Source organism: Xenopus laevis, chromosome 3S (assembly GCF_017654675.1).
Source record: "Xenopus laevis strain J_2021 chromosome 3S, Xenopus_laevis_v10.1, whole genome shotgun sequence".
NCBI lineage: Eukaryota > Metazoa > Chordata > Amphibia > Anura > Pipidae > Xenopus > Xenopus laevis.
In genome coordinates this window covers 106,439,928-106,455,541 of record NC_054376.1, presented here as the reverse complement: position 1 = coordinate 106,455,541, position 15,614 = coordinate 106,439,928, and the positions used below count along the sequence as shown (strand labels likewise).

At 41.0% G+C, this 15,614-nt stretch overlaps 1 protein-coding gene across 1 annotated transcript in view; it reads right to left on the bottom strand.

Annotated features, from left to right (window-relative positions):
- Window positions 1-13,993, bottom strand: part of afap1l1.S (actin filament associated protein 1 like 1 S homeolog) — a 56,639-nt gene extending 42,646 nt beyond the window's left edge. The window contains exon 1 of the mRNA XM_018256153.2: window positions 13,386-13,993. Within this exon, the coding sequence (XP_018111642.1) occupies window positions 13,386-13,401 (16 nt within the window). The 5' untranslated portion in view covers window positions 13,402-13,993. The remainder of the gene's footprint in view (window positions 1-13,385) is intronic.
- Window positions 13,994-15,614: the final 1,621 nt, after the last annotated feature.

Genomic DNA, 15,614 nt, shown 5'->3' with positions numbered 1-15,614 from the left:
ATTTAAGATAATCAGGTCTCTTGGGGAAACTGATTTGCAGCTAAAAGGGCAAATTACCTTCATTAGCAAAACTGTAATAAGATCAGCAAAGGTTGCAGGTGCACACCTGGTCTCTCAATTTCCCGTACGGTGCTTGGGGTATAGGAGGACGGCACCTCCACCAGTCAATTCAAACGAAATACTCCAGCAGGTACGCCCCCGAAATGTTGTAACCTTTTTTGGGCTTGACATTAAACATGGGTTTAACCCTTAAGCAGAAAACATGTGCTGGAGCAAAACTGTAATAACACATAAAAACCAAAGATATATGTTAAAACTTTCATAACCTGCCAAATTTTGTAAAATGAACATGGTAATTAGGGGGTGTGGCCAGAAAAATGTCTGCAAGGCAAATCTTTTTGTCCCTCTTTCTATTTCCAAAATGTTGGGTGGTATGCAACCTGCTTGTTGATTTGAGACGCTGGAAACCGTCAGCATGCTGGGGTCCCTGGTCTGGATTCAGCTGACCTGTCTTGCACTAAATAAACTCATTTGTGGAGCTTCCTACCTGGTTGAGAGGTTTTAAGGCATAGGTTGAGGTGACAAAAATGGTCCACACTGAACAGCTCAGACATGTAAGTTGCAAGCAAACAAACTCAAAAGGGAATACTGCCATTGGTAAATACTGGTGGTAAGAGGTGTCTCAACCAGCAGGTTAGGCCCCTGTAAAGTTCTGTCTGATTTTTCTGGGATGCTCACAGCATAGGTTGCAGCACAAAGTATTTTCAGGACTTTCTCTTTGATCTCCTGCACTGAACAGCTAGAAAAAGATTCTAACTTAATTGGCTTTTGGCAGAGAGCCCAGAACAGATACTTTTTTAACAATTTAAGATAAGCAGATCTCCTGGGGAAACTGATTTGCAGCTTAAAGGGCAATTCACCTTCATTAGCAAAACTGTAATAACACATAAAAACCACAGAAACGTGTTCAAACCTTCATAACCTGCCAAATGTTGTAAAATGAACATGGTAATTAGTGGAGGTGGTCACAAAAAATGTTTCTGGGGTGCTCACAGCATAGGTTGCATCACACAGTATTTTCAGAGCCAGTCGAAGCTGAGTGCAAGTAGGGAGTTCAGTGTATTCCTAGTATTCTAATGACATTGCATGATGTTGACAGCGGCTGTGATGAAAAAAAGCAGCCTATGCTCTTTGCCACCACCAGCGACTGCCATAGTCAAAGCACTTACCATTTACTTTGAGAGAAGAATGTTTTGGGCACTGCTGTTATTGGCCTAAAACACCTTTGCTTTGCTACCAGATGCTGCCAGTATAAACCCAGCTGTGCTTAGTGGATGAATATGATTTTATCAGCCATATAAAGAGAAATTAAAAATGTACAAAGACAGGCTGTTTAAACTGACTTCACACTTTCTGGAGTATTATGTGTTGGCCCCTAATGAATGAGCTTGCTCTAGGCTACTGATTATAAGCACATACAATAAAGGAATATAGAACAAGCTTCCTTGTAGACTTCTTTGCTATTCAAGGGCAAGCAGTACTTGTACAATACTTTTCCATCAGTGTAATTGTAAACCATACAGAGCTAAATTTAAAACCCTCCATGTATTCTTTAACAAAATAAGAAATGTATATGACCAAAATAATGCAGCTTCTGAAGCCATCTTTGTAGCCCAGGGCACAGCACAGTTCCTTTCTGTATTGCCCCTCCATGAAGCTTCTCACGGTTCTATAGTGCAGTTTGTAATGATCCTCAGATATTCTATCCTCCTAAATAAAACAACAGGGACCTAAGGGTCACAGGGAGGAGCAGTTGACTTTCTACTGGTAATGGTAATTACTGTGACATTGTAACACTGGGGGACACAACAGGATCGGATACCCATGAAATTGGACAAGAGCTAATTTTAGGGATTTTCTCTCATCTTCAGAGAAAGTTTGTATATGATGTTGATTTGGTGTTTTTTTCCAGAGACACACAAAAGAATTCCACATAAAGGAGGATTTCTCTGCCACATGTAACAAGTCTTTGCATAGTCCATTCTTGCAGAACAAACATTATATAGTGTAGAATATTTCTTTTAAAGTTTAGCCTCTTTCATTTTCCCATCGCTGGTATAGGATTCTACACTAGCAGAAAAGTAACCCAAGAATTGCTGAACTACCCCTTGTGTGTTACAATACATGTTAGTGCAGAACTCCTTACATCTCTCATACAAGTCCCACAAGGACCTTAGTGGCCAGATGCTGTAAAGCACAGACAGGTAACAACTACTCATGCTGTAAAGCAGAGCTACATGTTGAGTCTTGCTAAATATAGCTCTGGGAGTTTAAATGTGAGGTGGAACTATTACCATTGTGGATAGTGCAGTGGTGCTGGAGCCCAAAAGATTAAAGGGTCACTCTGTACATTGAAGGGATTCGGTCATGATTTTTATGATGTCGTCTTTATTTCAAAATTACACTGTTTACACTGCAAATAATTCACTCTACAATATAAAATTTCATTCCTGAACCAGCAAGTGTAGGAATGTGCAGCCATCTCAGGTCATTTTGCCTGGTCATGTGCTTTCAGAGCGAGCCAGCACTTTAGGATGACAGGCTATTGTTTCTCCTACTCAATGTAACTGAATGTGTCGCAGTGAGACCTGGATTTTACTATTGAGTGCTGTTCTTAGATCTATCAGGCAGCTGTTATCTTGTGTTAGGGAGCTGATATCTGGTCACCTTCCCATTGATATGTTGTTCGGCTGATGGGAGGGGGGGAGGGGTAATATCACCCCAACTTGCAGTACAGCAGTAAAGAGTGACTGAAGTTTATCAGAGCACAAGTCACACGATTGGGGCAGCTGGGAAACTGAAAATATGTCTAGCCCCATGTCAGATTTCAAATTTAAATATAAAAAAATCTGTTTGCTCTTTTGAGAAATGGATTTCAGTGCAGAATTCTGCTGGAGCAGCACTTTTAACTGCTGCATTTTGGAAAAAAATTGTTTTCCATGACAGTATCCCTGTTAAATTATAGTCTTACGAAGGAGGCCAAACTACTGACCAGTAATGGGGCCCATCCAGCATATTTAGGCCTAGCAAACCTCAGTTTTTCTTTCAAAGAGAAGACGAGTAAATGCTGATACTCTCCACTCCAGTGAAATGCAATGCAACCTTCCATAAATCCAGGCCTCTCTGAATTTGGTGTCACACGTGTGATTGCCGTATGGTATTATCTTTTGAAGGAGGATCACGTTAACAAAGAAATCAGTTTCCAACAGTTGCTCAAACCACAGGCATTTGTAGAGCGCTTCCATTCGCTGAGTGTTTCTAAATATATATATATCATGTTATAGACACAAGCACATGTGGCTCTAAATATAACAGATAAAGGCGAGGACGGAAAAGCCATTGGGTAGGTTGGTTTACGGTATAGCAGCTGCACGTGTTACTAGTAGCTGCCTATATAATATTTCTTGGCAGCTCACATCCCTTCATTATAAAATAGATACTATTATTATAAAAGATATATTAACATCTACTGTGTTTCTATGCCTTCGTTTTTTATCCCCTTTATATTTGTCTAATACAGGTATGGCATCCATTATGCGGAAACTTGTTATCCAGAAAGCTCCAAATTACGGAAAGGCTGTCTCCCATAGACTACATTTTATCCACATAATCCAATGATTTCCTTTTTCTCTGTACAGAAAGATCCTTTATTTGGAAAGCCCCTGGCCCCAGGCATTCTGGATAACTGGTCTCATACCTATAGTATAATAATATCCAATGTTTTTTAAAATTCTCAGCTTTCCACCAGACACTTTAATTCTTTAACACCAGACAATTGAATTCAACATTTAGTTACTAAACACGTGATATCTTTATTAACTACACAGCAGCATTTATTATAGTTAAAGTGGTAAACATATTGCTTGGTTCAGCATCATTCTACATAGGTAATTAGGTATTACCATATGGTGCCGATGATTATCAGCCAAAGCTAACAATATGGCAGCTCATATGTATCATATGCATCAGTGCTACGCAATATGTTGGCGCTATATAAATACATGTTAATAATAATAATAATAATAATAATAATAATATGTATAAATGCAAATGGTTGGAAATGTTTAAAAAGATTACTTTTGTAAAGAAAATAGTAAAACCCCCCTCTCTCCGTCGCTGGACCAATTATTGGTTTTTACCCACTGACAAAGTGTTCTATGCAATAAATAGTAACTTAAATAAATTAATAAATGATTACAGGTGTAATTTATTGGTAGTTAATTGACCCTTAAAAAAGAATTAAGAAATTAGTTAACTAAAGTTCTTGTGCTCAATTAATTGTGTGCGATCCTTAAATCCTTAAAGTGCAGTGTGCCAATAAATTAGCTAGACTGTAGTTCAAGTTCGTTAATTACAAGTTACAAAAATGTAATCCTTAAATAAAACACCATTAAAAGTTCATTCGATTTAAGTGCCAGTGCTGAAATTATTGCAGTCTCAGATTACCAGTGAATTACAAGTTAATCAGAATTGGATATATTAAAAAAGATATTGCTATTAGGAGATAGGAAATTAATTAATTAATTAAAAAAAATGAACAGACAAAAACCAAACCTGCATTTCAGAAATAAAAGTAAGAAAATAAAGAAAGTGTAGAGGTGGAGAAGTCCCAGGAAGCTGCTGCCTGTTTGTTTGCTAGGCCCTGGGACCCCACACGGAGAGAAAGTAGGACTCTGGAGACTGTGATCACAAGGCTAACTTTCTATCTCAAAGGAAATCTATTCTTCCCTATAAGACCACAAATCCTTCAGTGCCATATAGTAAAAAGAGAGTCAGAGAATTAAATGCGGTAAGGTAAGGCTAGGTTATTCAATGTCCGTAAAGAAGTTTTAAAATCAAAGTTAGGAAGCAATTCCGTTTTAAAAGTGATAACACTCTCACTTTTGCAATTTATTGTACAGAAAATAAATGAATAGTAAACCCTGTTAATAAGCCGAGTGCATGTAGTGGAGATGAATGGAAAATGATGCAAAAGAGAACACATTTGCCGCTCAATCAGGTGCCAAGGTTGAAGTAGTGCTGGGAGTGCCAGGCATTCATGGAATGCTGGAATAGAGCACTCAAGGTTTGGATTATACTCTATGGAGTGCAGGGTAGGTGTTGAGTGCTTCTCAAACACAGAATTAAAAAAGGTTAAAGGGTAAACAGGGCAGTGTTTAGTGACATCTCTTCTCTCCTTATACAGCCACAGAGCAGTATAAACATAAGCTGCCTGTTCTGAATCAAACCCTGAGTGAGCTATGAACTGGGATTAGTGATGACTCTAGTGAGTGAAAAAAAATAGGCACGCGATAAAACAATTTGACGTGGCATTTCGCACAACAAAAAAAAATTGACACCCATAGACTTCAATGCATTTTGCCAAATTTTCTCCGCTTCCTGTATTTTTGGCAAAGCAGAACCAGTTAGATTCACCCATGACTAACTGGAATAGTTTCTGAGATACCTGGGGGAGGGCTTCAGGTCAATAAATGTGCCATTGTGGACTGAAGGAGGGGTTTGGGTGGTCACAGAATGAACCATCACAAGGAAAAGAAACTGCCACTTGTTCCAAGAGTCCCTTGTGCTTTAATAAACAGAAATTGTATTATGAATGTGCCTGGGTGTATTACTATTAAGCGCTGACATACTGCTGGCCTGCTTCACGCACCTCTACGCTGTGGTCAAAAAGCCACTAAGGGAAGATACACACACTGCGATTCAGGTAGAAGAAGAGGGGATTTGTCGCCGGGTGACTAACCTCCCCGAATCACAGTGTGTGTCTGTTCCCTATATAAACAAGCAGGATATATGAGCCTCTGTGCCACAATGCAAGTGATACAAAGTACTAGCAACAATGCAGCCCAATGTACTCACACTAATTACTGCATGTATGCACATTTTATTGGCTCTCCAGGGTTTCCATGTTAGGGAATTATGGGGGAGCTCTCATTAATCTCTTGAACTAAGCTTTTAAACTAGAGTCGACATTATAGCAATATACAGAGCATTTTGCTGTTGTTTGGGGTAATTCTCTAGAAGTTTATTATTAAACATATAACTAGGAATAGTTTAGGCATGATTAAATAAAAATGCTTATTGGAATACTGTAATTAAAGATATTGCATTGTTTTAGGGTTTGTTTTAAAGGAACCGTTCAGTGTAAATAATGTTTCTAATATAGTTAGTTTGCCAAAAATGTAATGTATAAAGGCTGGAGTGAGTAGATGTTTAACATAACAGAAAAGAACACTACTTCCTGCTTTGCCACTGATTGGTTACCAGGCAGTAACCAATCAGAGACTTGAGGGGAGGGGCGCATGGGTCATAACTGTTGCTTTTGAATCTGAGCTGAATGCTGAGGATCAATTGCAAACTCACTGAACAGTTATGTCCCATGTGGCGCTGACTCAGAGTTAGAGAGCTGAAAAGCAGGAAGTTGTGTTCTGTTATGTTAGACATCCTGTACCTCCAGCCTTTATACATTACATTTTTGGCTAATTAACTTTATCAAAAATGTTTTTTATTTTGCACAGCCTATATATTTAACAAGTTTTTATTTTTACACCAAACTGTTCCTTTAATGCTGACATTGATGTGACAGTGGTGATATTGGTTTAAAATGAGGGCCTATACCTGTTGCCACCTTATGATCTACCCAGTCACCAGATATTTCTTAATCCATCCACTTTTTCACCATTTTCTGTTATCCCCTCCATGTAGTACTCACATGCATAAAAGCCCTTCTCCGTAGTTCTCGGTATGAGACAAATCCCTTAAGGCCACCATACACAGGCAGATAAAAGTTGCCAATAGACAGAGTCGGCAGATATCTGGCTGAAAGTCAGCAAGAACTCAATCAGGCAGGTTAAAAATTCCCGTAGGATTGCGTCCACATCTGTCAGTTGATGCAGTCCAGCGATCCAACCACCCATATGGACTGCATTGTGATCTGATCGTTGGTCCCTAGGGCCCATGATTGTATCAGCCCGATATTGCCCACCTCAATGTGGACATATCAGGGAGAGATCTGCTCATTTGGCGACATCGCCAAATGAGTGGATCTCCCTGTGTATGGCCAGCTTTACACATTCCTGTTGACATGATTCAGGATATTTCAGGTCACCCATTATGCACCTAGGTCATGCACTGACCATTACTTTCTGATAAGCCCAATTATTTTATTTATGTGATTTGCTTCTTCTGCACCAATATAAACGCAAAACCAGTAGGTTTCCATATAGCAACTCAAACTTTGGAAAGTGATTTAGACCCTAGACATAGAGAATGGTATTGTGTTGTACTAGAACCCGCTGTAGCAACAGTCCTTCCCTTCCTATGCTATATAAGGTGACTGGTCAGGTGCATGGTCCGGGATGTTAGCTTAGATGTTTCCTGTGCAGGCCGCATCCTGTGGTGGAAGCCGGGATTTGCTTGGGGAGGGGACAGTAGAGAACGCCGGAAAAATAGGAAATGCTCCTATCCTGTAGAATCAAAAGGCCAGGGTGGAGGTGGGAGAGGATGGGGATATCCATGTTCACTGCATACTGGCAACGTATTTTATTAGACAGTTTAGTTGGCCTTGTAGTGTATCTAGCCAACCTTTTTAAAAAAGACTGGCAACCACACAAAACATTGTCAATACTTTGGGCATTTATAAATACATTTATAGTTTTTCAAGAAAGTAAGACTCATTCTAGCAAAGTATTTAACAGAGCAAACACAGCGGCACAATTAAGTGTGGTGCCAACTATTTATATCCTGGGGCTGGATATCCCCTCCTAAATATAGAGGTTCCTGAAATCTGTTGGAGAATTAATGGCTTACTCATTCACACCCAACAGTTGGTTGCGGCCATTCACATAATATCTGATGTCTTTAGGGCAATCATTAAATAAGTATTGTGTTACAGCACTGGTTATAGACATATCTCCTAAGCATAAGACATGGATACTAACCATGTGCCTGACCCATCCAATTACTTTCCAATCGTGACCAGACCCAGAATTTAGAAAAATGTCAAGAAACTTGTGTAAACCCATATACTGTACATGAATGGAGGAACTCAAGTTCCTACTTAATATTTACTCTTTTTTTATGCACCCAGATACCATAATAAAAAATATACCAGTCGGGAACACTTGGGAACCGTTATGGTTCTGCTCCTCTGCAATGTCAAGAGGAACAAAACCCTAAAATCTGATCTATCAAATTTAGCAAATATAAATAGAATCAGATGGGAAATATGGTCAAACTTAATTACAGAATACAAATAAAAAGGATAATCTTGAACAGCAAATGTGCTCAGCTCTATTTATCACTTTATATGACCTCCAACCAAGGCTCTGGGCTGCCCCACAGTTTAGGATCCACCAGCCTACTCTTGTGAATCTCCATACTTTGGCCTCAATCATTATTACATGATATATTTGGAAGCTAGGTGAGGCTGTGAGCCCAACCTGATTCCACCAGGCTTGATGGCCAAGTCAGAACACATTTTAGAAAGGTTGTTGAAAAATTTACAGAAGCTTAGCTGGAATTAGGTTATCAGCTAAGGAAACAATGAACATCTTGTGTGTTGAGATCAATGTGGCACAAAGTAGAATGTAAACCCTTTAGCTGTGAAAAGACATGAAGACATGCTCTGAAGTCAACATTCGTGCAGAGTGAGAACTCTGGCAAGCTGGGACCTATTGCCTTTGTTTGTTTCATTATTTGTTTACTCTACTCACTAATATATAGCAAAGCACTGCAGTAAATGCTTGCACTTTACATTTAAACTTTTACACTTTACATGCAATTAGTCATACCTCTGCTCTACCTAATTTGCATGACCTAAATTATAGGTATACGGTCATCCGTCAAGAAAATATATTACTGCTGTTCTACATTTTGAAGTGTGACCATTGATTGGAATCATCTGAAATTGTCACCCATGGGAACACATCTTTTATTTCCTGCGGCCCAAAATCTGCTGTCACAAGTGTGTAGGCTGCTATGTACAGATGGTAGGGTTGCCACCTTTTCTGGAAAAAAATACCGGCCTTCCTATATATTTATTTTTTTTCCCTATTAATAACATTGGGATCTACCATAATTTTTACCGGCCAGGTGGCAACCCTAACAGATGGCTGTTCACAGGCAGATATCAGTTGCTGACCTATTCACTCTTGACTACTGAGTTAGTAGACTACTGGACTGTGTGTAGATCCAAAAAGATGCCATTCCTGGCTTGCATCTGATTGGTCATTAGATTGGATGACAGCTGCATTGGGGCCCAACAAGTCTGTGAATGTTTGCCTGTGGCCAAGTGACTGGGGGGGGCAAGTTGACCGATTTGAACAAAGATGGCCATACACAGGCAGATATCAGTTGCTGACTCATTTGCTCTTAACTCCTGAGATAGTAGCCCATTGCACTGTGTGTAGATCCAAAAAAAAATGCCTTTCCTAGAAGAATCAGTTTTGCTCCTCACACTGATTCTGCAATGGCACTGCTCTGCCTGAATTTCCGGACCACTCACGCTCAACATGAATTGTTATTGTTCAGGCCATGTTGTTTACGGCTCCCAACAATGTTTCATTGTATCAGGCAGAAGTGAGATCAGCGTCACTAGCTGACACCATGAGAATGGGGCAAATCTTTAAGAATAAATAACATTTCAAGGGCTTAACCCACAGGTGCAACAACCATCTCAAAGCAACTAATGATGTAACCCACTGATGTCAAGATAATGTCCTATTACTATGCTAGAGAATATTTATAATACAGAGACAATTTGTAACAAATGTTAAATTGCTAATATACCAAACTAGATTTCTCTACAATTGGCAGCAATCACGAGGCTGCATTTTACACTTTCAACGTCCTATAGCTCTTCATTAAATTTTTACATTCAAATGAGAGCTTTTCTATTGCCTTTCTTCATAGTCTCCTACATAAACCTCACCTCTTGTGGTTCTACATACAGTAAAAGGCATTGTTAATACGAGGCATCTAGCAGGCTCCATTGCATGTTTAAACACAAATTCACACAAAACACTTTCAGTGCACAAAATAAACTATACACTCACAGTACTTTATAATCTGTTTACAGCAAGCAAATGATGGTTTGTGTACAGTATTATGTGTCACTGAATCCTAATGTACAGCAGACCCATTGATATGGCTGTCTTGGCATCACTAAGTATGTTTATAACATGTCTTAATTTAAGAGGAGATGTAAAACAGAGGTTTGGTGCAGCAGTCTAGATTAGTCTAGATCAGTCTAGAAGAGTGCCTAATCCTCATGCAAGTCTAAAGGTGGCCATACATGGGCGGATAAAAGCTGCCGACAGACCAAAGCTTCCCCGATCGATATCTGCCTGGAAGTCGGCCAGATGTAGATCAGACTAGGATTAAAAATCCTGTTGGATTGTGGCATGTGTTCGTAGATGCAGTCTCGCAATCCGACCGGCCGTATTGGAAGCATTATGATCCCATCGTTGGGCCCTAGGGCCCATGATCGGATAAACCCGATATTGCCTACCTCAATGAGGGCATATCGGGGAGAGATCAGCTTGTTTGGCGAAATCACCAAACAAGCGGATCTCTACGTTTATGGCCACCTTTAGAGCTATTCAGGGTTTGGTTTTATTAGGAGAAGACAAATAAACAAGGCTACCATTCAGGTTGTTTCTGTGTGACAGATTATTGAATTACATTCACATATATTCACTAATTTAGCTCATGAGCTCTCAGGGCAAAGTCCTGCTGTGTTTAACAATGGCCCTACAACAAGAGGTCGAGGAGCAGGAAAGTAGTAAGAGAAGTCCCCTAGGTATCAGTCTGAGATTGGGCCCACCCTTTGCCCCAGCTTCCTCTGTATCCTGTGTAAAGCACAAGCCAATGGGGTTCAGACTGCAGAGCTGTTTGCTTTTGAGTCCTCTGGGGTGAATAAGGACTCAGGTCAAAGTTGGAATAAGACTTATCTTAAAGGAACAGTTCAGTGAAAAAATAAAAACAGGGTAAATAGATAGGCTGTGCGAAATAAAAAAAAATTCTAATATAGTTAGTTAGGCAAAAATGTAATCTATAAAGGCTGGAGTGACTGGATGTCTAGCATAACAGAACAGAACACTACTTCCTGCTTTTCAGCTCTCTAACTCTGAGTTAGTCAGTGACCTCAAGGGGAGGGGCCACACAGGACCTAACTGTTCAGTGAATTTGCAATTGATCCTTAGCATTCAGCTCATATTCAAAAGCAACAGTTATTACTCATATGGCTCCCCTCAAGTCACTGATTGGTTACAGCCTGGTAACCAATCAGTGGAAACCAAGACCCATCACGCATGAGACCATAATTAATGAGCAAGTTCAATATATATATTGGTAAAAACCTCTGTATATGATGAGGGCCCTAAAATTAGTTTGCTATGGGGCCCAGTAACTAGTAACGCCACTGGAAGGGCCACTGGCTCATTTTAGTGATGGATGAATTTTTCCGAAAAATTTGCGAAACGCATTGAAGTCAATGGGTGGCCGAATAATTTTGATGCACAACATTTTGTATGCACTCGACTATTCTATTGCGGGGGCAAATTTTTTTGACGCAGAGGATTTTTCACTGGCGAATTTCCTCCGCAGTTTCGCAAATTAATTTGCCCACGGCAAAACGTGCAAATTCACAGCGAATTCGCCCCTCACTAGCTCATTGCATTCTGCTGTGTCTTACCACTGCTGCAGCTCTCTTTTATAATTGGGATGTGCAAGTTATGCATTTATTTGCTTCTCCTGATTGGTCAGCAGTTATTGCAACATGCCCTCTCTGAAATTGCACTGTGGTTGAGAAAACCTAACCTTTAGCTTTGATCATTGGCATGGCAATATAAGAAAATCAATAAAAAGGTCCATAAGAATATTTCTTGAGTTCCTGTACAAGCTTAAACTGTTTAAATTTCAGTATGACACGTGCATTTGTACCAATGCCATCTAGTTATTCTCCTGTGAGCAAATCCAGAAAACTTGTGTGGGTGTGGGCTAAATCAGCATATATCGGCAGTTTAAACAATATATTTTGGCTCTTCCATTTACCAGCATTCTAATATCATATATAGTTACTGCAATGCAATGTCCTGCCATGCACTACCACTCTCCTCTTGTCTCTCAGTTCAACAACAAAATACTGGGCATCCCCTGACTGTAGATCATTTACTTAAGAGCAGAGATACACGCTCAGATTCGGGGAGATTTAGTCGCCCATCGATAAATCCCTCTTCTTCAGGGCAATTAACCTCCCCGAACTGCCTCCTGCCAGATAGACAGGCGCAATGACACTCGGAGCACTTAGTTTTCCAAGTCCCCGAAGTTTCCTTGTGAGGCAACTTCGGGCGACTTCGGAAAACAAAGCGCTTGAGTGCCATCCCGCCAACGATTTAGATTCTAGCCGGCGGGAGGCAGTTTGGGGAGATTAGTTGCCCTGAAGGAGAGGAGATTTGTCTCCCCGAACCTGAGCTTGTGTCTCTGCCCTAAGAATGTGTGTGGCTTTGGGAGACCTGTAAAGAGCTAACAAAAGAAACACGAGTGTTGAGAGAGGACTCACTTTGCTTGTCTGATCAAGGGCTAATTTAATGTGCTGCCATGACTCATACACACTAATAGCAGGGAGAGCAGCAAAGGCAACAGAAAAGTATTCATTTCAGTGACAGTCTAGTCTCTAACTATTGAGATTACACTGACTGTGCACAGACATCACAAGTGAAGGATTGAATTATAATTATACATATATTTACTGCAATTTAAAATCATACTTACTCTGAAAAACCTGACTGTAAATGGCAGGTTTTGGGCAGGTCATTTGTACCATGACTATTTTCTTTCTGTTGTGTGAGTAGAAGCAGGGTCGGACTGGAACATTGGGGGCCCACCGTGACTGCAACCAAAAGGGCCCTCCTGGCTGTCAACGGGGGTCCTCTCCCAACTTTTAAACTATGCCCCCCCATACACATACATTAACAGTGCCGCAATAATCAGGGGAGCAAGTCTGGTCCGGTGGGGGTCCACTGTGTTTTTTCCCAGTGTCCCACCGGCCCAGTCTGACCCTGAGTAGAAGACATGCAGGCTGCCTATAGGGAATGAGCACACCAACACGGACTGGCAATTGCCTTTATCACATTTTATGGCAGAAGTTGAAGCACAAGCTTTGGGGGAGGATTACAACCAGGTGCAATAGAAGACATGCCACATGCAGTTAAGTATGCATCACAAGGTTGGCAGGGCAGGAACATAGGGAAAATGCAAAATAATAATAATGTTGTCTCTATATGCCAACCCTAACAGGTAAGAGGTAGCGCAGGATGAAGACTTACCTTTGATTCGCTCCATGTTTGTGCTCAAAGCTGCATGCCCGGATATTGGCAGTGGCAGGTCAGTGGGTAGAGCTGATGGGCAGAGCTGATGGGCAGAGCTGAAGGGTAGAACTGATGGGTAGAGCTGATGGGTAGAGCTGATGGGTGGCTCAGATCCTGCCCTGTCTCTGCACTGACCCCTGTGCTGTGGAGTTGCTGTCCTGTCCAAGTATCTCAGGAGTTGTTTATCTGATCCTCTTCCAAATTCTGCAAAGGAACATTTCCCCTTTGCCCTAATAGCTTCCCTATGGGGCTAATCTGAGCAGTGATATTAGGCAGAGGGGATGCTTGCATGTGAGCGGTGGGGATTAGCCGAGATGCCTCTGATCTCAGCCCCCAGCCCCTCTCTCATCTCCCTTACCAGAAAAATCAAGGAGGCAAAAAGTCATCGGTAACTTGCACAGTTTTTCCTGTGCCTCCTCCTCTGCCCCCTCTCATTTGTTCAGAGGCCACAGGGTCTTAGTGCCTTCCCCTCCCCACTAGTCACTAGCCCACACATTGCTGACAAGCCTTTCCAGGGAAGGTCTGCTCTTGAGGAGTGTCCTGCCTCACCCTGTGCCAGAGGAAACAAGAAACGTTCCACTCAAGGGAAACCTCTCACATAATAATCTCACTGCTTTGTGCTTTCCAAAAATATGCTCCTCTGAGCGCAGGACAGGTGGGGCACGGCAGCTGCTGCCCAACACTGACACGGACTGACAAGTTGTAGTCTTACATTAAACAGTGTTGTACTGTTACTCACACTGCACTCCAGGGTTGCCAGGTCTAATTTTCAAAACCAGCCCAAAACTAGCCAAGAGGCCCTTAAAAAGTAGCCCAAAAATAGCACAATATGTGCAGTGAATAAAAAGTCTAAAAAATAATTCAATATATGTGAAAAGTTTTCACTGATTTGCATATTTTTCCATGAAGCAAAATGGGATAGGTTCACCCATCACCAGGGGGGCCCAGGAGGTATAGGGACGAGAATGCTTAAAGGAGAAACAAACCTCTTATTAAAAAAACCCTACCCCACATAGACCCCCCTCCCTCCTCCCCCCCAGCCCAGCCTAGATGCTTCCCCGGTAGGGTTGCCACCTAACCGGTAAAACACCTGTCAGGGAAAACTGGGCCTGGTATGGGCTCAGTTTTCCCTGACCTGCACATCACTATCCCCTTTCACCCAAAACTGTGAGCCACAACTCCTTAAAATACCTTGGCATTGACGTCAATATAATCAGTGGTAGTAAAATATATGAATTGCGTACCAGCCGAAAATTGCCTTCTCCTGCTTTTTTGGCCACCTTGCTGAAAATTATCTTGGGCCAGAAGAAGGCCTACACTAGTAAAACTGATGCGTTTACTTCAGAAACTCTACTATAGCTTTTATAAACAAGCTACTGTGTAGCTCTGGGGGCTGCACAGGTTAAATAGTAGATGATAAAAAGATCCCATTGTATTCTACAAAGCTCACCTGTTATCTGCTATGTAAGCCTAAGCCTTTTTTGCTTAGAATAGCTGCCCTATGGCTACGCAGCATCTTGTTTATAGAAATTATAGAAGTCTTTCTGAAACCAACCACTTTTTTTAAACCTGCGTAGGGCAATGGTACATTATAAATGAATTACTTTAAACAAAACTTCATTTTTTGTGGTGTTACTGTTCCTTTAAGTATAATTCTACAATGAACTAGCCCCCATATGTAATATTAGGCACTAAGTTTGCCCAGGAGCAGTCACCCACAGCAACCAATAAGATTCTTGCATTTAAACAGGTGACTAGTAAATGCTACCTGCTGATTGGTTGCTATGAGTTACTGCCCCAGGGCAAACTTAGTGCCTTTTATTACATAACCCCTTAGATATCTTATCTCTCTTGTATGGTTTAGATACAGGTATGACCAGGTTGTGGATTTCCAGATGTTTCCAAGCATTTATTCCCATCACCCCACTGACAGACAAGGATAATCCATTCTCTCTAAAGAAGCAAATTTTCAGTATCTGTGATAAATGTATTCATTGAACTTAGGAACAGCTAACTAGTTGCCTTGAAAAAACACTTTCATATCTGGATTTTATTCCCAGAGTCTATTATCCCACAACAACTATAGTCACCATCTCTCCCTACTATACCTGCTATCCCGCAATCACACTCCCTTCCCAGACTATTATCCCACTGTTACTATAGGCACAGGCACGTTTCAGGGGCTGC